Source organism: Typopeltis vanoorti, chromosome 14, assembly GCF_054136105.1.
Source record: "Typopeltis vanoorti isolate ZY-2024b chromosome 14, IOZ_Tvanoo_1.0, whole genome shotgun sequence".
Taxonomy (NCBI): Eukaryota; Metazoa; Arthropoda; class Arachnida; order Uropygi; family Thelyphonidae; genus Typopeltis; species Typopeltis vanoorti.
In genome coordinates this window covers 47,698,938-47,722,214 of record NC_143562.1, presented here as the reverse complement: position 1 = coordinate 47,722,214, position 23,277 = coordinate 47,698,938, and the positions used below count along the sequence as shown (strand labels likewise).

The following is a 23,277-nucleotide window of genomic DNA, read 5'->3' as shown; positions in this document are numbered from 1 at the left end:
ACATTAAGACCGGTAGGGCTAATGTATTGTATACTTTTAGCCTGGTTTGTTTTTGAACTAGGTTTGGTTTAAATATAGAGTTAATTACTCCTGTTATTTTTAAATATTTTGCAATTTTTATGTTTATATCTTTTTCATTTTCATAAGTGATCATACATCCTAGGTAGTTAAATGAATTCACCTGTTCTAAGATCTTCTTATCTATTACTATTTTAGTTCTTGCTGGATCTTGTCCTTTAATTGTCGATTAAGTCTAAAAAGATTATTTCAACTGATAACGATATTTAATCGCATAAAGTGGAGAATTATAAATCTAGTCATATGATTAACCTATGTCATAAAGAAGGCAATAATAATGATAATAATAATAATCATTAGGAATCGTTCTCCGTGTTGTCCTTGATGGAGATCACTTGGTCAGCAACGTACAGCATGCTTTTGCTGAGGGAAAATCGATTAACTTTATTTGTATGAAGAGGTCACAGCGTAAAAAATCATGACACTGGATATCATATTCTCTATTTCTATTTCAGCAAAGAATTTGACGGCATAGCTATGATAACATGGTGATTGAAATGCGTCAAGTGATTAATGAGATTAATAAAAAAAAAATTCACTGCTAAGTGAACAATAGTAAGTAGTATTTGTTCGGAGGGAGTCTGTTAAAAGCCAGGAGCTGAATATTCCCTTTTCTGGTTATAGAGCGCCTCTCTCTCTCTCTCTCTCTCTCTCTCTCTCTCTCTCTCTCTCTCCCTCTCTCCCCCCGCTGGTGCTGTGAAGTCGGTAGAGAAAGCAGTTGTTAGTTGTCAGGATTATCTCTAAATGTTTATGCCGATACACACGATATAGCAATTTTGATACCTTTGAGTGGCTAAGGATTAGAAATTTGGGAAAGCTGTTTTGGAGACCCCCAAATAGTACTTTTCAAAATATTAACATCCTATAGTATTATCAACAGTACTACCAGACTTAAGTGCATGAATAACTTGCGATAACGTTTCTGGTTCAATTATGTAGAACCTGAAAAAGAAATGCCGTTATAGGTTCAGTTCTAGGAACCGACATAGTTTTTTTTTCCTTCTAACACTTGATTTTTAACTCTTTAACTAATTCGTAAATTAGACCATATATCCTATGCGATTTAAAACCAAAATATAACATTTAATGTTGGAATACAAGATGGCAATATATATATATGAATGTGAAACCAAGAGAAATTGTTTTAGGTGATTATGCCTTAGCCATCAAGCTTCAGCACTGGAATGATGCATTCGAGTTTAAAGCTTGCGTTGGACTGTTTGGCATTGCGGTGGAGTCAACTAGGGTTACACACAAAAGTAATATATATCTCAAAATCTCGAGTTCCAAGGATGAAAATCTAGATCGAAACCAGTATACTCTTAGCGTTTGAACAGACATACTCTTAGAGTTTGCTTATTTCTGCATACTCTCGATGGCCCAACTGCAGACTTAACAAGAAACGTTATCATGGGTATGCAATATCAGTCTCCTCTTTGTTAGAGTAGGTACTCGTGGAAGGCCATAAGACTGGTCCAGACAAATCCTGAGGATGTCGTGAAATTTGTCCATCCATTGGAAGACATGGGTTTGAATATCGTCTAGGGTGCGATATACGGATTTTCGATCTAGATTTTCATCCTGGGAACTCGAGATTTTGAGAGATATATTACTCTTGTGTGTAGCATTAGTTGCCTCCACCTCAATGCCAAACAGTCCAACGCACGCTTTAAACTCGAATGCATTATTCCAGTGCTGAAGCTTGGTGGCTAAGGCATAATGACCTAAAATAATTTCCCTTGGTTTCGCATTCGGATTGTGACTTGAATGCATACAAATGAACGCAGACGGATTTGAAAAATCTCTAGATAATGCAGTGATTCTACACCGAGAAGCTTTACGAAACAGACACGTATCTCTTTCGACACGACTGCTTCGTGATATACTGCAGTTGCCAATTCTGCATGATTTCAAGGAAATCACGTCGTAAAAATTAAGTAGCTAGCTTACACCTAATTTTAATCTTATTAAAAAATGGAAAGCTGAGTAAAAGACAGGCAAGTGTAGCAGCAAGGACACTTAGTCTGAAGGTCACGTTGAAGGAGAAGAAGAAGAAGAATCGAATTACTCGACTCATCATCACAAACTAGTTGACATTATGGCTACAAGAACGGAAAACGTGATCACAGCCAAAGGAAGCGCTGTGCGCTATTGAGGAATGGGGGGGGGGGGGGTTAGATGAGTGCGGAAGTCAGGGCAGGCGTACGCGGGCGCAATTCAGACGTCTCTGTAACAAGTGCTATTCGAATACTTATATCAATATAAGTATTTACGTACTTGTAATTCAACAAGAAGTAAATATTAAGTTGATCTAATCTGAATGGACAGTTATGAGGAAGAATTAATGTTTTAAAAAAAATGCAATATTTCAGTTGAGCAAAATTTGAGTTTCGAATAATATTTTGATAATACAAAAAGTAATCCTTAAATATTGTACGTTAATTAAAAGAAGTTTCACTTCTAAGAGAATAGAAGTTATGATGCCACTATGCAAATATCTCTTCACGCTAATATTGGTTTATTGTTTTCAACTTTCCCCGCTTAGATTTTAATTGATATCGAAGAAATGGAATTAATCAGAAGAGATTGACTAAGTGAATAGAATATGATGGTATTATCACGGTTACGAAATTCGGTTGATTACATTACTTCTGATTTGTTGAATTAATTAAATTAATTTATGTATTTCGTATCGGGTTTCCCCCTTTCCTCTCCAGTCCCTTAGGACGACTTAAGCCCTCATAATGAGTGATTACATATGTGTGTTATTATTGTATACCCATGTGTGTTCACAGGGCTGATTTGCCTGTTCTGAGGGTCACAAAACCCGAGTTTTCGAGTGAACAAAACCCCTACCTCCGAATGAGATGACTAGTTCACCTGTCGAAATTGACTAGATAAAGGTTCCTCACGTCATGGACGAGAATCGAACCCAGGTCTTTCCGAGCAAAGGGCTTTGTCTATACCGACTGAGTTACGGAGGCTCTAAGTTATTAAAATAAGAGATGGGCAGGAGATTTAGTTGAATGTTAAGTCATCAGTACATATAAGATAGGAGTTTAGTCGCACTTGGCTGAGTCAGTGTCTATTAGAGGACATAATAAAAAGATAATAGAGAGAATTAAAACAACAAATATACAAAATTAATTATTTACTGGTAGATTTAAAAAATATCCAGTATAGCCTTTCTACAGAAGCCACAGAAATAGTGAATTTGTTAACTGCGTAGTTTAGATGCAACAACTTCTAAAAAAAAAAGAAAGAGAGCGTTGGCCTAATTATCATTTAGAAATCTACTACCAGCAATGAAATTTTAATTTTCAATGGGTTCGTCGATCCTTTAACTGCCTAATTCGGATTGATTTTTTGAAATATTTACTTTACTATTTATTTTTTATTCTGCATTACTGAACATAAAACCTGCAGTTGTTAGACAATATTTCATCACAATGGTGCGTTAAGTCGATATTTGATGCAGGGGCGCGCCGACATGTGCAATGTGTGCGACGCGCACAGGCGCCAGGATAGTAAAGGCGCCAAAGAGGAGGAAATACTTTAAAAAAACGTTTTTTAAAGTGAGTTTTTTATTGGAGGGGGGGGATATGGGCGCCAACTAAAGTTTTGCACACAGGTGCCGAACACTACTGGCGCTCCCCTGATTTCATGCAGTGTATAGATGATACGATTCCAATGCGAGATTTAACAAAAGTGATAAGTTTAAATCTAGCAAATGCAAACTAATATAAAATTTTTCCTATTCGTTGTATAAAATTACAGTAACCAAAACTGCATTAAAATAAATAATTATAAAGCTAATTTCATGGTAATTTTCTGTCCTTAGTTTCCAAAAAGCTAGGCTCTAAACGGCCTCGCTAACTTCCGTTGAAGTTAAAAGAATGCGTTAGCGGGTTTTGTTTCCTACATTAATCTCACTAGTGAGCCATCTGTACGTTTTTTTGTTCTCAATTGCTTTCTCTTTATTTACTATCGGCCATAATTCTTCGTTGGAGGCCATGCATATTAGGAAACTCCGCAATGAAGCATACGACAAACTCCAGTTTTTCATTCCACAAACACGCATAGGGAAGAGCCCAGTGTCGTCGCAAGTCACTGAGCTCTTGACTATGGCTCTATATATATATATATATATATATATATATATATATATATATATCACAAGCATGGTCATGCAGGTATTAAAGGTCTCACACAGTTTTGCAAATGTTCATAGACAAGCATTAGCACTGACATGGGCCATAGTTAAGAGCTCAGTGACTTTCTACGTAGCGCTGTCATAAGATGCCATCTTATGACAGCGCTTCGTATGCCATCTTTGACAACTTGTTCGGAAACTTCTACCTTACCGCAACTACCGCAATAAACTGTAAGTGAAGTTACTGTGAAGTGGAAATGTATAGGAAAATAACAGTACAACTGCGATCTAGTAGGTCACATAAAATCACAGATCTGGACCACCGAATGTTGATGTCCGTGACGCAAAAAATCACCTATCCTCTGTTGTAAAACTCGGAACTTAGTTCTGAAATGCCTCTGCAATCAAGGCTAGCACTAGAGCTGTTTGTCGGAAGCTGAAGAACATGGATTTCTTGCCGCGCAGTTGTATGCATCCATGCCTAACATCAGCAAGTGCGATGCCAAGCATCGGATGGAGTGGTGTAGAGCTCGTCACCACTGGACTCTTTGACAGAGGAAACGCATTTTCCGCAATGATGGCTCACGCCTTCCCATCTGGCAGTGCCATCTGAGTTTCGCGGATGCAGGAGAACGCTGTACTCCGAACAGTTTAGTGCCAACTGTCAAGTGTGTTGTATGAATCATGGTCTGGGACTGTTTGTCATGGTTCGGGCTGAGCCTCCTAGATCCAGTGAAGGGGATATCCTGACGTTGCGTCCTATAATGATATGCTAACATGCTAGACAATTCCATGTTTCTGTTTTTATGACAACAGTTTGGTTCCTGTATCAACACAGCACTATTCCCATCCACAAAGCGAGGTGTGTGCAGTAAAGTTTAATGAGGTGATTGTTGAAGAACTGGACTGGCCTGCACACAGCTCTGATCTCAACCCCTTGGAAAACGTGTGGCATGAATTGGAACGTCAATTGCGAGCTAGGAAGAATCGCTTGACATCAGTGATCGACTTCACTAGGGGTCTTCTGGAAGAAAGGAAGGCTTAGTAACCTACGAAAATCTAATGTATAGCCTTGATTGAGGGCTGTTATACAAGCAAAGGGTGCACAAACTCCATATTAATGCCTTTCATATTAGAATCCATAGTAATAAAAGTGTGCAAAGCATTAATATATTCATTGCACAATATATTACAATGAAAGAAAGAAAATGTCCACTAAAAATGCAATTCTGTGGTAAATATTCAGAAATGTATTTACTTTCGACGTATGTCAATGCTAATAATTTGCATAGTTAAGTAATTTAAGTTAAATCAAAACTCTTTTCAACAAACAAATCTCACCTCAAACATGAAGGTGTCCACTTCCTCCTGGATATCGTCCAGAGTCAAAAGATTGTGATTCATATGAAGTTCTACCAACAGATCTAGAAAAGCCATCTTTTTCTTGACGTTTTCTGTTTCTCCGGTGGAGGGAAGTTGATGTGAATTTTTTCCTGCATTTCTTAAAGATTCTTTCTTTTCATTTATTACCTACAACATGAAAAATGCACGTGATTATTCTCATTGATTCGTTTACGCACGCCATCCAATAAAGAAATATTAAGTAAATTGTGATAATTTCAGAACTTATTAAACATCCAAATTAAGTACAAAGTGAATAAGTTCGAAATAGTATTTTCGAATGCATCCTTAATTTTGAACACCTTATTTGAAATTAAGGGTATACAGGGCTAGAATCTTAAGGTACAGACGATCCTTTGATATATTAAAAAAAAACTAAGCCACCATTAAGAAAAGATATGTTCATCTGTTCTCAGTTGACAACTGAAAATATTTCCATGAGGATCTGACTTCCCAACCATCTTGTGTATTTTTGTGTTTACGAAATATGTCGATGAAACGAATCCTCTGATAATTGCGTTGACCAAATTTATCCATGCGTTGCTCTATTATACAACCCGTTTATTCAAACACTAGAAATTCTTAATTTAGCATTTTCCATATCATTCAACTTTAAAATGAAACTTTGACGTTGCATAATAGATGGACAGCATATACAAAATGGTATTTATTTATTTATGTCTGAATCAGAATAGAAAGAAATTATTATTCTTTCTATTCTGGTTTAATCCTTTGGAGTCTAACAAAGGGATACCGAGTATATGTAACTGTAAAGGCCAGTGAAAGAATGCTAAACTAGTAGCTGCTCGTATTGCTACAACCGCACTACACATTCTCCCCGGTACAAAAGAATTTTAAATAGACAAATCGTGACAACAATTTATGATTTTATTCCATATTTGTACAGATAGCGGCATAAACAAGACCGAGGGAGCTGATTAAAAATCTTGCATCTGTCATCTCTTTCACATCCTCTCTTTATTTGCTTTCTGTATTATTATTTCATTAAATGCTACTACGTATGTTTATCTTGAAGTGCTGATATACTGCATTTCGTTGAATACTACTAACGGATTTGATTTTGTGTGCATTACCTCCTTTATAGATAGGTTAAATGGGCTGTTTCTGTAAGCTTAGTTGGCTGATTATCTATTATTTATTTATCAAATTCTGCGATTTCGAACGCCGCGTGAAGAAGATGTTTACAAATAGCTTGCTTTAGATGGACTTGTAGAACTTCTTAAGTTTATGAACCATTTAAACGTTTATTTATAAACTAAATTAATAAAATATCCTTTAGTACCATATATCATTTTAATAAAATTGAAACGTAATGTCAATTTAATGTTATTGACTTTGAAATTTAATTTCATCATATCTTCTTTGATATGATGGAATTCTCTATTAAATTTGTGGCAGACACACTGAGTGATCCGGTGTAACTGTTATTGAGTGCAAGCAACACACAACAAACATATTATACTATTTGAGGCCATTTGTGTTGATGGCACCACCATTGCTATAGACATCCTGAACATCCATAAATAACATAAAACTAAAGAGGCTAAGGAAACTTAGTACACCTCATACTAAATTCCTTAGATTATAATTTCCATCCCGAATGTTTATATGAAACAGTAGTTTCCAAAATTTTCTTACGAAGTTATTAGTACTATAACCAAAGTGATCTATAAAAGGGAAATTGTGTTGATCTACTCAATAACAACATTTGTTTTAGAGCTAGTAACAAAACGGCAATCTTAAAATTGCCAAGTATACTTTAAGGAAAAATTATTCACCTAGTAATGAAACATATTTATTAACCTACCTCCTTGGTAAACTCGCGCATCTTTTGCAGAGCTTCCTTCAACTGCCTTCCAGAAGCAGTGAAATTGAAGTATATGAAGTTGTTCCAAAACCAAGGCATGAATATTCGTTTAAGGATTAATGCTTGAACCCTACATAGAATTCTGATGTTAAATTTTATTCAGTATTAAAAATCACTATAACTAAGTTAGAACTTCTACTTCAATAAAAGAAACAAGAGAAAATTCAAATGAATGAAACTTAATTTATTGATCAATCGATACGGAAAACGTGAGTTCTGCGATTTTAATTTTAACCTGCAACTAAGTATATGATGTATATAACTGTAGCGCATGAAAGATCATTATGTAGCTCTTTATGCCCCAATACTTTTATGAGGAACCAGAAGGCTCAACTATTTTTGAGCAGCAAGCAAGTTTGATGCATTTGTGCCTTTCAAAGTAAAATAGTATTGTCTATTTTCGGCGCAGCAGGGTGCAGAGGTCCTCATTCTCGTTAGCACTACTGTTATTCGATTGGAGCACGAATTTAGATTGCGAGATAAATAACAATAATCAGATCGTCGAACGGAGGTGTGGAAATCACGAAGGTGAACGGATTGGATGTCACTGTTGTTGTAGCGGACGTGAAATTGTATGGGCTTCTTTTTAATGATTATCCCAAGTATAACTGGTCAACCTATAGCACGTGGATGAGGAGAAAGAAGAAACTTATTTATATTTGATTTGGAGGAATGTGAATTGTATTCCTCGAGGAATGTATTAGAAGGGAGATTGTTCTGAAGGGCAGTAATGAGGACAGTTTTTGGCTAGAAGTGAAGTTGGAGTCGAAGTGTGAAGAGGGGTTCAATAACCATGGAACGTATTTTAACAAGTTTAGAAGAGAGCGGGGGAAATTATCGATACTAATTCTCACGAAATATTTCTAGATGCAAATTGCAAAATATGGGCATTCGGAGAGAATTAATGAAAGAATGAATTCCTGATCAACCTAATTGCTTTCTTCTATACTGAGTGAAGCATTTTTATGGAGGTCTAAGAGGCGTTGCCCAAAATGTTCTCACTAACCAAAATCACAAGCCCGACGGAATATGACTAAATGGTCGGCCAGTTTGGTGATTTACATAAAACATAAGGATTCGGAGGTAAACTAACGTCTTGAGCGCCAAGAGAAATCCTAATTTTCTGGATGACAGAATTTGGGATAAGGTTAACAAGGATAACCTTGTTAACCTTATCCCAAATATCAGCAGCATCGAGTAGTCCCAAATGGTCACCATTAATTAACTGGACTCGAGTTTACCGGTATTCAGGATCAGAAGAATTGGTATGTAGAAAAAGAAACTTGATCATTGTTTTGTTCTACCAGGTATAGAGTTAACATCTGCAGTTTACCATGAAGGAGAATTAGTTAAGAAAAGGTCCACAATGTGGAAAGGATGGACACAAATATACAAGTATGATATTCAGGAAGTATACATTTTTGATAGACCTCATACTTCTAAAGAAAATCCTGGTATGCATTGCGCTGTTGAGCAGCAGAATTAGAGAAGGCTAGTTCAGGTGGTGGAAAAAGTCCACAGGGAAGACAACCTCCTTGTTTAGGTATTTAGATTACAGAAAAAAGTTTATCGTTTTTTATCTCAGTATATCTAATAACTCTGAGTGTATCTCCCCAAAATAGAAATATGCATAACTGCTTTAAAATAATGTTCTTGATTGCCGTTTTTAGTATTTGCTGAATATTTGTTTGCAGCAAACAACTGCAAACAAATATTTAGCAAATACTAAAAACGGCAATCAAGAACACAAGACAAAAATTTAAATAGTTTTATTCAGAGTTCTGTATCTTCTAAGTTCACATGAAATCAGGTATTATAGTTAGGCTGCTGTCTGGTCTGATAAACCCCTAAAGTGAGATAAATCTGCAGTGGTTTATCACAGAAAGCAATAATATCGCAGACGGATACGGATATCTAATCAAGAGCATTTCTATTCTATTATATTCCCTCAACGATACGGTTAGTGGGGAGTAGCTATATGCTACCATACTAGGGAGATAATTATGAGGAAGGTGGTTTCCCCTTGCCTTCCTTGCCGTACTATATCCTATGGCTGTAGCCTATGTGTTCGGGCCGGTTTGCCTGCTTGCGAGATGAAAACCCCCAGATAAACTGGTGGAAAAAACCTTGCAGTCCACGGCCAAAACGGGATAAGTTGGTTATGGTTGAGGAAGATCCTTAAGCTCCTCACGTCGTCGACGAGAATCGAACCTAGGACACTCCTTCCCCAGGCATATGGTTCCGAAGCGAAAAGCCACTAGGCTAACCGCGCGGTTAGCCTGGTGGCATTTCATTACGTCCTTAATATTTCTGGCATAACTGGCAATAATTATAAATCTTATTGTTCATTATGTTGTTCTTTTAAATTCTTAACCGACGCTTTTAATCCATGAATATCAATTATCAATGGCTGCGGTCTTTTTCCTTATTTGTCGCATTCTATTCCATGGCATTATTATGTTAAGATTAAATTATCCAGTAACGATGAACCTACCTCTTTAAACTATTCAAATACTCGTGGCTGCCATCCTTCTGTGCGTGTATTTGCAATCCCATCACGGAATCTAAAGAAACGTGTGATATAATTGATATAATATATGATACAAATTTATAACTTTAATTTTCGCTTCGGCAACAATACAAGTTAAAACATCATTTGGCTTGATTAAAACATTCAGTGCCACAGACGCTTTCAAGTGTCAAATCAGTATAACTCTTTTAAGCTTTGTAAGACTCGCATGTTTCTGTGCTGCATAACTCAGTATGGCTTGGGCGATCGAATTCTGTGGATGCGTGGGCACTGTGTCAATGTCATTTTGAATGACCTGGAGACACTGTCTTAAATGAGTGGAAGTGAATGTGTTAATCAGTAACCTATATTCTGTTCAAATGAATTTATATCGAGTATAAATATTTCTGATAATCTTTTTATTACGTGCATTTCATGCACATGCAAAGTCAAAACTTAGATGCTTACTTACCACAAAGAATATCCAGAGTACATAAAAAAGCCAATGGAACAATGTCTACCCACTCATTCTGTCCCGCAGATTTCAAATGATCTATCAACAATAGTGAATATTTGTTGAATGCTGGTATAAAGTTTTCTAGTATCCGAAAATGGAAACTCGGGGTAAGAATTTTTCTTCTCTGTTTCCACTTGGAACCCGAGCTGGAAGTGAATAATTAGGAATAATTAGAAAGTTATAATTGTTCTTCTTCTGAAAACTGAGAGTGAGAGAGAGAGAGAGAGAGAGAGAGAGAGGGGTGGAATGATCCCTCATGTTTAGGAGGGAGAGTGTACGTGAAAGCACGAAGCCAGAGGCACACCGGAATCGAATGAAAAGCCTGATGAAAGAAAACAGCTCATTATGACGGGCAATGGACGTCCGGTGAAGAAGATGGCACTCCAATGACAAAGAGAAGAAAGAACATCATAAGATGGTCACTTGGAAAGAAGGCCGCGATGCCAGACTAGATCAAATGCCTTGGAAATATCATAAGCCAACATTTAAGATTCTCCAAACCTTTCCATGGTTTGTTTCCATACGTGGGTGAGATGTACTGTAGAACGAGAACGATGGAATCCATATTCGTGGTCACTAAGTAATTGGCGAGTCTTCAAACACTTCAAACAGTAAAGCAGTTGGTTGTTAATTAACTTATCCATTATTTTTGGGAATAGGTTGCACAAAAATTACTTTCAGTCTGTTGAATAAATGCCAGATGAGTATGGAAGCTTATAGATCTTGTCCTCCAGACCAGAAACACAATAAGTATCAGATCTAGAGTACATGATATTAAATTAATACAACCAGAGGGATATCTTCAAGACCAAGAGACTTGTTAGGATTAAGGGTATTTAATATTTTTCCGATGTTAATGTCCTGACGAAAGATGAGAGAATGCATACTGTGGAAGTTCGTAGAACAGTAGGAGAAAATTTGCCTTGGTTTTCTAAACTAGAATCGAATGGAAAGACTTATAACAAAGAGGAAGATCTGCTTGCTTTATACTTAATAGGTGGTACAACTGCATTCACTGTCAGATTGAGAGAGAGAAGTGAAACATGGAATTATAGAAGTTGCGTTCCTAGAGCCATTTTGAGGGAGAAGAGGCTCTACTACCATTTGAGCAGGAGACAAGCACAGTTCATTTGGCTCTTACAAAGTCTGATTTGAAAATATTGATGATTTTTAGTTGTACTTACTGTAAACCAAGTGAGAGACTAAAGTATCTGACTTAATACAGTCGATGTAAGCTGAACTTTTATTTACTATTTTCATTTAACCCTTGAACTCCAAAACTCATCCAAACCACGGTTTGGATGAGTTTTTGAGTTCAAGGGTTAAATGAAAATAGGAAATAAAGATACTCATCACAAGTGAAAATAATTTGGATCAGTTATTAAATCATAGCAAGCGTTAGGATCAGAAAAGTAAAATCAATAATCAATCCACGGAAACGAAGCATAGAAATCCTGAAGGTCATCTCAAATGGTACTGTTGTGTTGTCAAAGGATATGAGGATGAGATTGGCTTGAAGAAGGATGATCTGTAAAAAATGTGAAAAATAAAAAATGATCATACTTGCCAAATGGAGAGCTGATATATCAATGTTTTTGGAAGAAGAGCTGGTTTTAGGAAAGTCCAAAATGTTGTAGAATAATGCAGGTTTATCCGGAATTCTAGTAGGTTGGTGAACAATTTGTGTTAAATCATTACTGACAGCAACAGTTCGCTACTCTCACAGGTTGGTTGTTTGGAGAAGTTGGAGAAAGAAAGCCAGTCTGAATTACTGACGTGAAATCTTCATGTCTTTTCTCACTGTTGGATGTATTTAGCTTGTATGGGAAAATTAAACTGTATACTTATGCTAAGAATAGCTTAGTAAATTCAGCTTGTCAACAATAACTTTCATACTTGCTGATTTGTGTTATAATTCAAAGTTCTTAAAAAGAACAGAATGTCTACAATGCTGCCTTGGTAATGTGTGTAGTTACATATTACTATTTTTTGATAGTATGTTTGGGCAGAGTTTAATTATCAGTACACGAAATTAAAACTTACTAAGATAGGATGAAAATAATATACAACATGATGAGCGGATACATTTATTTTATTACAAAAAGTAAGCTAGAAAAACTAAGAGTAAAAACGTATGGAAAAATAACCACGCATATTAAACAACGTCAACAGCTCTTTAATTTCAAATCTGAGCTTAAAATTAAATATTTAGATTTTTTTATGAATCGAAAAAAGCTCTAAACTTAAAAACAAAAGATGAAGACATACTTGGTAAGTAGTCCTAAACCGAGCCATGGCTTTAGTAACTGATATTCCCTTGCTTTATCCAAGAATTTGCTACTTCTTAGAAGTACCTATAAATCGAAAAAATATTATCACACGTAAGTGATTTTATCTTCAATAATGTCAAAGGTTATTTGTTAGTTACCAACATTTGTGTTATTACATAAGGAAAAACGGATATTGTCGGTATATCAAAACATATCCTAAATATTTTTTTATTCGTTTTAATTTATTTTATAATATTATACGCTAATGTGCAACTTAATGAAAATAAAATCATATTGGTGGTCACGTATGCATACTAAGATTGTAATTGTAATTTGACTACAAAAATATTTCTTCGTTATTTATTTAGAGAATTTGAAAAATCCCTTCATCAATTATTATGGGGAAATATCAAGAATAGTGATCGGAGCTTGCTCCACCATTACCATGAGTTGCCTCAGTGTTGTACTACCTAAAGGTATCAGTTGTAACACTATCCAGGTATTTGCTTACGCGTGGACTCGCCGAACTTTATATATTTACTATATTCGGCATGAAACTCTTTGAGTTTCTTATTCGGCTATGAAACAATATGGGATATAATATCCCTTAACTTAAATTCTGTGAATATTTGAGTTCGCTTATGTAGGTGGTCCTATTTACAAAAATAGTGCATTTATTTCCAAAAACTGAAATATTTCGTTAGTTGTGTTTGAAAATGGAAAACTGCAACTATTGCTTATAATGCTCCTACCCTAGAGCTATAATTATTATTTCACTCCTCTAGGAAGTCCAAAGACTCATCGAGGGAGGGAACCTGCTATACAACTCTGTCCCCACTCAATCCACCGACTGGCCGCAAATATACCAACGCCATCTACCGCCAACGACCACCACTAGTATTTCCACAGACAATCACAAACATCCATGACCACGGCGGGATTCGAACCCGCAGCCTTTTGGCTGTAGAGAAGATACGCTAACCACTCGCCCAGCCAGGCTGGCACACAATGCTGAACAATAATGCTTAATAACATATAATCTTTTGGAAGAGATTATATGTTATTAAGCTCTGTTGTTTATGTCAGTAAGCAGCGTAATATATGAAGACAACTCTGAATAAGGTCTAGTAAAATATGATCAAATGTATTTTTCTGAAAAGCATTTTATTTATTTATTTTCTTTATCTAAGAAATCTATTAATGCCTTTAAGAATTAATATGATCTAAACTGTAAAATTCCTTCAAAAATTCTCATGACGTAGGCAGATAGAATGTTTTCCTCCTACAAACTCCAGTTGGTAATCCAAGGAATCAGAAATATCGAATAGAACTCACACACTATTAGATTGTAATATATGGGTTAACGTGTAGGATCACGAGAAAGCGACTGTTGTCTATGGCTCAGCCCTTGGCGAATGTTAAGTGAAGAGACCGACTGCTCCTTGCAAAAATTAATCAATCAGGGTTAAAGAGCCCCTTCTGAGTCCTTTGGAAAATAAAAAGACGTTAGAGGATTTTGTTTTATTTACAGTAAAAGGAATATTTCAAGGAAATTAATTTATGAAAAGGTGTATCATATATCAGTATTACTATTACTAATGGAATATTTTATATACAAGTTCCTGTAAACTAATTTTGTATTATATAGGGATTTTAACACCTCAATTCTGATGGAGAAAAAAATATGTATTGATGTATGTGCAAGAAACGTTTAAATAAATGTCCAAAGATAAACATAGCTGTGTGTCCACGAAATTTAATCTACTCCTATGTATCAAAAATGAAAAATAATGAAAGCGAAATATATATTATTCTCTTCCTTGGTACTCTGCTAAGAGAGGAACATCAACGTTCTTTTCAAAGCATTTTGTATACTTATAATAAACTTTTTACGTCCTATCAATATTTTTTTCTTTCTTCTTCTATGGTTTTACCTTTGTTTTGTATCTCGTTAATTCAAAGCTGCAGTAAGCCATGCTATCTCTTGATGACTATTGAAATGGAAAAGAAGTATAACGAAACTTCGTACATGAGAGTCCCAAATTACGGACATAATAAGTTCATGGAAATGTGTTTGTAAGCTGAAAGTTCGTGAGTTTAATATATCTTTCATAAGATACATTGTTATATTTTGTAGCGTTCCTGAAATAAATTCCTTAAACTAGGAATGATTAACCGAGTTTGATTCGTAGATTTTTTATTGATTGAAAATAAATGTTTCTCCAACAGTCTTAGCTGTCTTTATGACTGATAGCAATTATAGGATGATATCTGGCACAATGATCTCAAACGTTTCCAACAGCCGTTATTACTGAATCAAAAAATACTGGATTCCCTTGTTTAAATCACGCGTAATATGATGTATCGTGCACCATTGCCTTCATCCAATGGTTATATATATATATATATATATATATATATATATATATATATATATATATATATATATATATATATATATATATATATATATATATATATATAACTTTAAGGAGAATAGACAAGATAAGAAATAAAGAAATGAGAAAATAATTATCCATAATTGAAATAACAGAAGACATCACAAAACCTAGAAAGAACTGGAAAAAGCCATGTAGAAAGAATGAATGAGAAGAGATGGCCAAATATTGTCTGGAAATATAAACCAAAACCCAGACGGAGATGGGCAGAAGACTTTTTAAACCCTTGAAAACGTTAAAGGCAAACAATTGCCTGATACGCGAAGCCAAGAAGAAGAAGCCAGCTCAGGCTGATTAAACTATGAATCCGGTATTTTTCAATTTATAGAAATAACACCTGTTGGAAACATTTGAGATCTTTGTGTCAGATGTCTTCCTGAAGATGCCATCAGCCATAAAGACAGCGAAACCTGTCGGAGAGGCATTCAGTTTTAATCGATAAAAGGCCCACGTGTCAAACCCGGTTAAGTTTTCATAGTTGATATAAACCACTCGTAGTTAATTAATTAAAAAGAAATTCCGTTAATAAAAAGATAGAAAAATCACTCCAAAAAAATTAATTCCAAAATAATTTATTCTAACAAATTCATTTTATTAATCACGATGTCAATTTCTGTTTCTTTTATGCAGAGAAATAAAGCACGGTATATGTAATACTAGCAGATATAAAGTTATTCACTTCGTAATAATTAATTAATGCGAAAGTATTACGTATGTATTTTTACAATAAACGTTTATTTCAAACATCAACTCATGAAACAAAAGTATTATACAACATTATTCTGTATACTTTCCGAACTACTGTGTAAGTTTTTCCTTCAACGCAATAGTTGATGAGGTAGTGATGTTACCACACTAGGGAATTATTATACCGAATTGTTATTGTAGAACGTGAACAATAAAAAGTAAAATTTTAAATATTAGGAACTATCTATCTAAATATATTAATTATTTCTTTTCGATTGATTTAATTATTGATTTTGAAAGCAATTAATTTTGGAAAGTGTTTTAGTCCTACTTTAAACCAGAATCAATTCCTTTTTCTTTTTTTTTTCCCAGTTCACAGTTTTGGTTCATTTTACAAATTCACAGTTTAGTCTTCAAATTACAATTTAATTATTTTTACCCATTATCACTTGATTTTTTCTGTATTTTGAATTTTATCAAATTGAAGATAACAGTAAGTTATTTCCTTCACCATTTTATTATTTTTTTTATAATTTTCTAATTAATAATTGACTAATCCTATGGTCATCTACTTCAACGAAACTTTGTTTAATTTTTAACATATTTATAAAGAGATTAGCGATGGTTTCATCTCGAATATATATTTAAATGTATGTATCAGTTTTACCTACCTGTGCATGGTCTGCCCTGAAACATAAAACAACTGGATACATCGGAAACCAAAACAGCACTACTCCCTCCTTCCAAAATAAGTGACACATGGCGCAAAGTTCTTGAAAGATATCTACAAAAAATAAATAAATAAATAAAATAAAATAAATTACGTTATGCTAAAATATCCTATAATTATATAAATACACGTTCCTTATAAAATCTATGTGTAGTTTTAAATTTTCTTAACTTCCAGTTTACGCATAATAAAGTCGATCTGAAAAAAGAGTAAGTGAAAGAATTTACTACAGTTTTACATATATTTATTTCTGGAATTGTTAATCATCATACATGTCCACCGTCATGCTGGACATGTATGATGTCAGGAAAAACATCTAATTAGCCCAAATCTGGTGACCACGGGATCTGTCCACCTCTTCCAATCCATCTGTTAGGAAAAAGGTCATCATTCAGAAACTTTTAAGGCAGTTTCTGATGGCAGAAACTTATTAAACAGATGGCCACTTTGAGCGCAAAGTGGTCATCTTTCTGAAAAATTGTAAATAAAGTCGCATAAGTCCAAAACCTGGTCTTACAAGCAGCATAATTGGAATGGTCCAATTATGCTGCCTATTCCTAACGCAACAGACATTCATCTGTGTGGTAATTTTCTTCTAGCGACTTCTTTTTTGCTAAATTACAATACAATATAGGAATCCTTATTAATACATATTAAACTTCACTAAATTACATTTCTAATACTTTTACAGCAGATTGATTTTATCATTTAGAGAACGGAAGTTATGAAAATTAAAAACTGCACAAGGACTTTATAAAGCGACTTCCAAAGCCCATTCATAATATCCATTCATTAACCGAGTTCACTAAACACAGCATAGTTTAATATCTATATTTGAACTATGCTTCGAATGCACACACACATTGCATAGACTACATAATTTTCGTTTGTTTCTCTTTGTAGATATTTCTTCATTTGGTTATGTAATGAAAGAATAATTGTAATTTGTTTGTTATTCTAACAGAGTGATTCCTATGGTATTCTTAAAGGTCAATAATAACTTGGCAAAGACTGAAGTGTATCATCGATCTTTGCAAACAAAACTTGAATTTCACAATAGGTAGGACTAGTGTGACTGGTATCTATAATAAGTGTAGCGCACTTGTCAAGTAAAATATTAGGTTTCACAATTCTGTCTCACTGGCGAGCTATTTTGTGAGCCACGAATTCCTGGAAATGCGAGTGTGTAAAAAGAGACAGCTGGGACAAACTCCCTACTTGTGTTTTTTAAGTTGATAAAACTGATTTTGATGCAAATCAATGCTTTATTATTATCAATTCATTTAATAAACCTTACTGAAAGATTTTTATATCAATATTCTAACATCACTGTGCACAACTTCCTTTCGCTGATCACTTTATTCCTAATTTCGATTGTGTCGATTTATGATAAAAGCCATAAACAGTTTCAGGTTTTTATTTTCTTTCATCATCATTAATAAATATATTTAGTTTTTTGTTCATGTTCATGTTAGTTGGCAATAATACTCGTATTTGTTTCTAGTAAGATAAAAATACTTTTAGTTGCGTCTACTGTAAGTTGCATTACTAACAGCAGATATGTCGTGATTAAGTCGTAGACTGCAGAGATTAAAAATTTCTTTTAGATTTATTTTCCTTTACCAGGTTGCTTACGTTTCAGTAAGTCGTTCTGTAAGTAATAAATTATTGCTCAGCATCAAAATGATGTAACTTAATATAGTTTCTCTGAATTTTCCAATCCTCGCTAAACCAAAATTGACTATTATTGTGTATTATTTATAAATATAAATAATACAGAATATATAATTCTGTTATTATATATATGATAACAGAATTATATATAATTATATATAAATAAATATAATAACAGAAATAATTCCTGTTCTAGTTCTATGAAATGTAAATTACGTGATTTTCAGAAGGAATTTTTTTGCATTCAAGTGACTCATCGTTTCACCATACCTATCACTTTTGTTCGCTCACTTCCTCCTTTACATAAATGAAATTCTCTCTCTCTCTCTCTCTCTCTCTCTCTCTCACCTCAAATACTATACAACATAGTTTGGCGTAATACAATACATTCCATCTCTTCATTTGACAAATTGTGTAATGCTCAAATGATCCTAACTTCAAGATCTTTAATAACCAATGTTTAAACACCGTGTCCTTGCCATTCTTTGGTGGAATAACTTCTCAACTACAATGCTACCAAAATATAGGCCTGCATTCTTTCTCGCAAGAAGGATCTCTATTCACCTCCGGTTATTATCTTTGATTATTCTCAGATCTCCAGATAAGAATGGATTTCACTCTGATGTGATAAATACCTTCCTTACACAAACACATCTTATCGTTGTCAGCCCTAAAAAACGTGCCTTCTTTTTCCGGTAAAGATGCTACTTCTCATGTCTAAATGGAATGGTATAGAAATCTCATCGAAATCCACCCAACCTTAGAATTTTTCTGACGAGGTGGTACATAAAAAGCCTCCTTGAAAATTTCCTCTTAGCTGATGACGCTCTCGGAATGTTTTTTTACTATCCTATGCATATGTTTTTTGTAGATATTCTCATAATCGCCGTTCTTCTCTGATTGCTTCCATCATTTCTACACTTTCTTCTGAAATAATAAAAATGGCATCAAATACTGGTAAGTTCTTCGTCATTCACAGGTTAACTTTGAATCCAAAAAGCTGTCGTCTCTTCGTTTTCTCTTTGATTTCATATGTCTCTGTCTGCAGCAGCTTTCATATGTGGTTTTTCTTAAAGACTATAGCCTGCAGCTGCTCAAGAAATACATCAGTGAATTCTAGATATATATAGAGCATGCAAAAAATGAAAGTGCTCTACGCAAAAATTATGATATTTACATTATACATATTCTTTCTTTTAGGGTTACACAGTGATCAGCATTCATATTTATAAATTTAGGGACACAAAAACACACGTGTTGAACAGATTATTTTATTAATTACTAAGGAAGGATACAAGTGTATAAGGAACCAAGCTGCATGCTCTAGCTCTGTATACCGGTAAACTAAATCTACGTAGTTAATTAATCCTTTTCCCTAGCCTTTCCTGACCTGTAGTGATAAAATAATAAATAAATAAAATAAAATAAATAAATAAATAAAAAATATAAAATAAATAAATAAATAAAAATATAAAAAAAATAAATAAATAATATAAAATAAATAAATAAATAAAAATAAGAAAAATATATTAAAAAATACATTAAAAATTAAAAAAATTAAAAATATAAATAAATAAATACAACTACAAGAGAAACAGGGCGAACTATCCCAATCAGACAAGATGAACACAAACGACACATTAAATACCTCTATTTTGGAAAAACCGGCCTTTCTGACCACGCACCCCAAACATACCACAGAAATGAATGGAAAAATACCCAAGTCCTTACACCGCACCAAAACCGGGTTTGAGAGAAAATGTAAACAGTCATTTGAAATGCTCAAACACAATCAAAATCTCAACAAAAATGATGGCCTAACCATTTCAAGAATGTGGAGGATCCATCTACATCCTGTATAACAACCTAAACTAGCCATAGAAAAAAGATCCCACTACAAGAAGACAACCTGGTGAAGTGTTTGTAACATTCAACAGCAAATGAAAGAAATCATACATAACAATCAGAACTGTACAAATCCAGAAGAATATTAATACATGAGGACTTTAGCAGTTTATTGTAGTTGTGTTTATTTATTTATCTATATTTTTTATTTATTTTTTTTATTTATTTATTTTATATTTTTTATTTTTTATTTATTTATTTTTTATCACTACAGGTCAGGAAAGGCTAGGGAAAAGGATTAATTAACTACGTAGATTTAGTTTACCGGTATACAGAGCTAGAGCATGTAGCTTGGCTCCTTATACACTTGTATCCTTCCGATGATGACCTCGATACAGGGGTCGAAACGTTAAGTTTTATTTTATTAGTAATTAATAAAATAATCTGTTCCACAGGTGTGTTTTTGTGAATTTATAAATATGAATTACACATAGTGTCTCTTACTATCATTTTTCATTAATGATATACCAAAAATCAAATGTTTTATGCCAGATTGATTGTTAGGACAACATTTAACAGTTGATAGGTAATACTGGATTGCCAGATATTGTTTTTAAAGATTCAGTAGTGTCAATCTCATTATAAATTTTGCGAAATAGTACCTATGAAAGAGAAACTAGAGGGAAACTGCCTTAGGATATAAATAACGTACTTTTTTTTGAGAGCTCAGTAGCATAACTACTATAAGAAAGCCATCTCTAAAAACGAAGAGTGGAAAAAATATATTTAAAAAAATGTTTATACCCTTCTTAACACAAATCGCTTATTGTCAGGGAAAAGAAGTTTGACCTTAACGTATTCGTTTTTTTTTTTTAATATTAATCCTTAAGCAACTATTCAGCAACTATCTAGTAAATTTCAGATTTCCTTTTAATTTATACCTTAATGTGTAAGTTAAAAGGGCGTCAAAACGTCTAATACTTTTTGTGCAGAAATGAACAGATATCCTTGTCTGCAATAGCAAAATTTGCAAGTCATGGTGATCAGGTTTGTCTTGGTATTTAAGACGTAAGAATCAGGAAGTATTGATGTTATGCTTCAGGCAAATAGCAATTACAGTCATATTAACCGCATCTCAACAAATGCACAGGAATGGTGAATGTACGGATGCTGGTAACAGTAAAACGTACGGGAAAGTTAACGGGTGCATCATAAGAAGCACGCACGTTAAACATCAGTCACAGACTGGGAACGAGGTTTCTGACTATACCAGTTGCATTTGTTCGTATTTGTTGTAAATTTTTGAAATGAAGAAGGGCAGCTTTGGGAGGCTGTTTGAATTGACCATTCAAGTTTTGTTATGTGGACGCGAACAACGGTTTAAAAAGGAGCAGTAATATGCTACTACTACTCATTATTATTAGTAGTAGCATATTAGAAATATAAACAAAATTCACAGTCAAAGAGTAACAAGAAACATGAAATAGAATAATGAAATATCTTTGACTGGCAAATGGGAAATGAGTCCAATTCGTGACTTATCCAAATGCCTGGTGTTATATCTGGGTGGCTCACGTTTTCAGATATTATATAAATATACTCGGTATTGCTCCTATGACAGTTGGAACTGTTGTTGTTTTCTTGCTCCAAAGTCGTTGAATTTCAATTTCCAGATCTATATACTTGGTCAGTTTTCCATGAACTTTTTCTTTTATCCTACTCTACTATCCCCCTGGTATTTTCCCATCAATAAACTGCACATGTTATTGTTCGACTACGGTGATGCTGGTATATTATGTTCAAGATATCTATCCGTCTGAATTTTAAAGTCCCATAATATCTTCGCATTTTCATTTTCAATAATGCTTTCAGTTTTCCAAGGGATTTTCCGAGTAGGGAAACCATATTTCCTGCGCAAACTCTAGTGTGCAGCTTTTGCTACCCGATCATGCCTTTGTTTATAGTCTGTAATGACAATCTTGCTGCTGGAACTAATTGGATAGTCCACTGTCTCTTCTTTATCTCTGCACAGTCGACATTTGATATCGTTATGGATCATTTCAAATTTCGCCTTTGTTGTATTCTTTTCTAGTGCTTGTTCTTGAGCGGCAATTATCAGACCTGTCTCTTTCTCAGTGCTGCCATGCTGAAGTCATTGACATGTTAAGCGACTGCCAACTTTCCCTTCAATATCTTTCAGACATTGACCATGGAGTACTTTATTTTTCCTTTTATATTCTATATTCACTACTTTTTTCTTTGTAAGCCTCAATTAACATCTTTTCTGTGCATTCCTTGATGTAACCATTCAATGCTCGCATTTTTTCTTCTACTCTTTGCTTCACTTCAAAAGACCACGTCCTCCACTTTTCCTGGCTAAGTATAATGGATCCACATCAATGCCTGGGTACAAGACATGATTCACTCTCATTAATATGCGTGTGTTACGATCAAGTGCATCTAAATCGGCTTGTGTCCAGTCAATTATCCTTGCTGTGAATCTGATTATAGGCATAGCCCATGTATTGAGAAATCAATACATGGGTTGTTTTAGCTCCAATCAACTTAGACTGTAGAACCTTTCTAATTCTGTTCAGATATTCGAAATGCTTTCTTTGATGTTTGATATCCAACGCTACCTTATTATTATTATTATTATTATTATTATTATTATTATTATTATTATTATTATTATTACGTAGGTGCCCTATCTCGATGAGTCTTTGGACTCCCTGGAGTCCAAAGACTCATCGAGGGAGGGCACCCACTCTATTATTACTCTCCATCTCCACCACTCAATCCACCAACGAACTGCATCTGCCTTCGTCATCTACACCAACGCCATGTACTGCCGACCACCACTACTAGTATTTTCACAGACAATCACAAACCTTCATGCCCACGGCGTGATTCGAACCCACATCCTTTTGACTGGAGAGTTGATACGCTAACCACTCGGCCAACCAGGCCGTCAAATTTGTTGTTGTTGTTGTTATTGTTGCGCGTCTGCATGGAGTCCTATGAATTGTAACAAAACATGCCTATTATCTGTATTTTAGTTGCCAT

The 23,277-nt window shown here is 34.4% G+C and overlaps 1 protein-coding gene across 1 annotated transcript in view; it reads right to left on the bottom strand.

Annotated features, from left to right (window-relative positions):
- The window catches only part of LOC150099430 (cytochrome P450 4V2-like), a 56,799-nt gene that overhangs the window by 22,990 nt on the left and 10,532 nt on the right, over window positions 1–23,277 (bottom strand). Inside the window, exons 2-6 of the mRNA XM_090404344.1 lie at window positions 12,815–12,900; window positions 10,502–10,692; window positions 10,015–10,084; window positions 7,461–7,590; window positions 5,573–5,761 (exon numbers count right to left, since the gene is read on the bottom strand). Of these exons, the coding sequence (XP_090260470.1) occupies window positions 5,573–5,761; window positions 7,461–7,590; window positions 10,015–10,084; window positions 10,502–10,692; window positions 12,815–12,900 (666 nt within the window). The remainder of the gene's footprint in view (window positions 1–5,572; window positions 5,762–7,460; window positions 7,591–10,014; window positions 10,085–10,501; window positions 10,693–12,814; window positions 12,901–23,277) is intronic.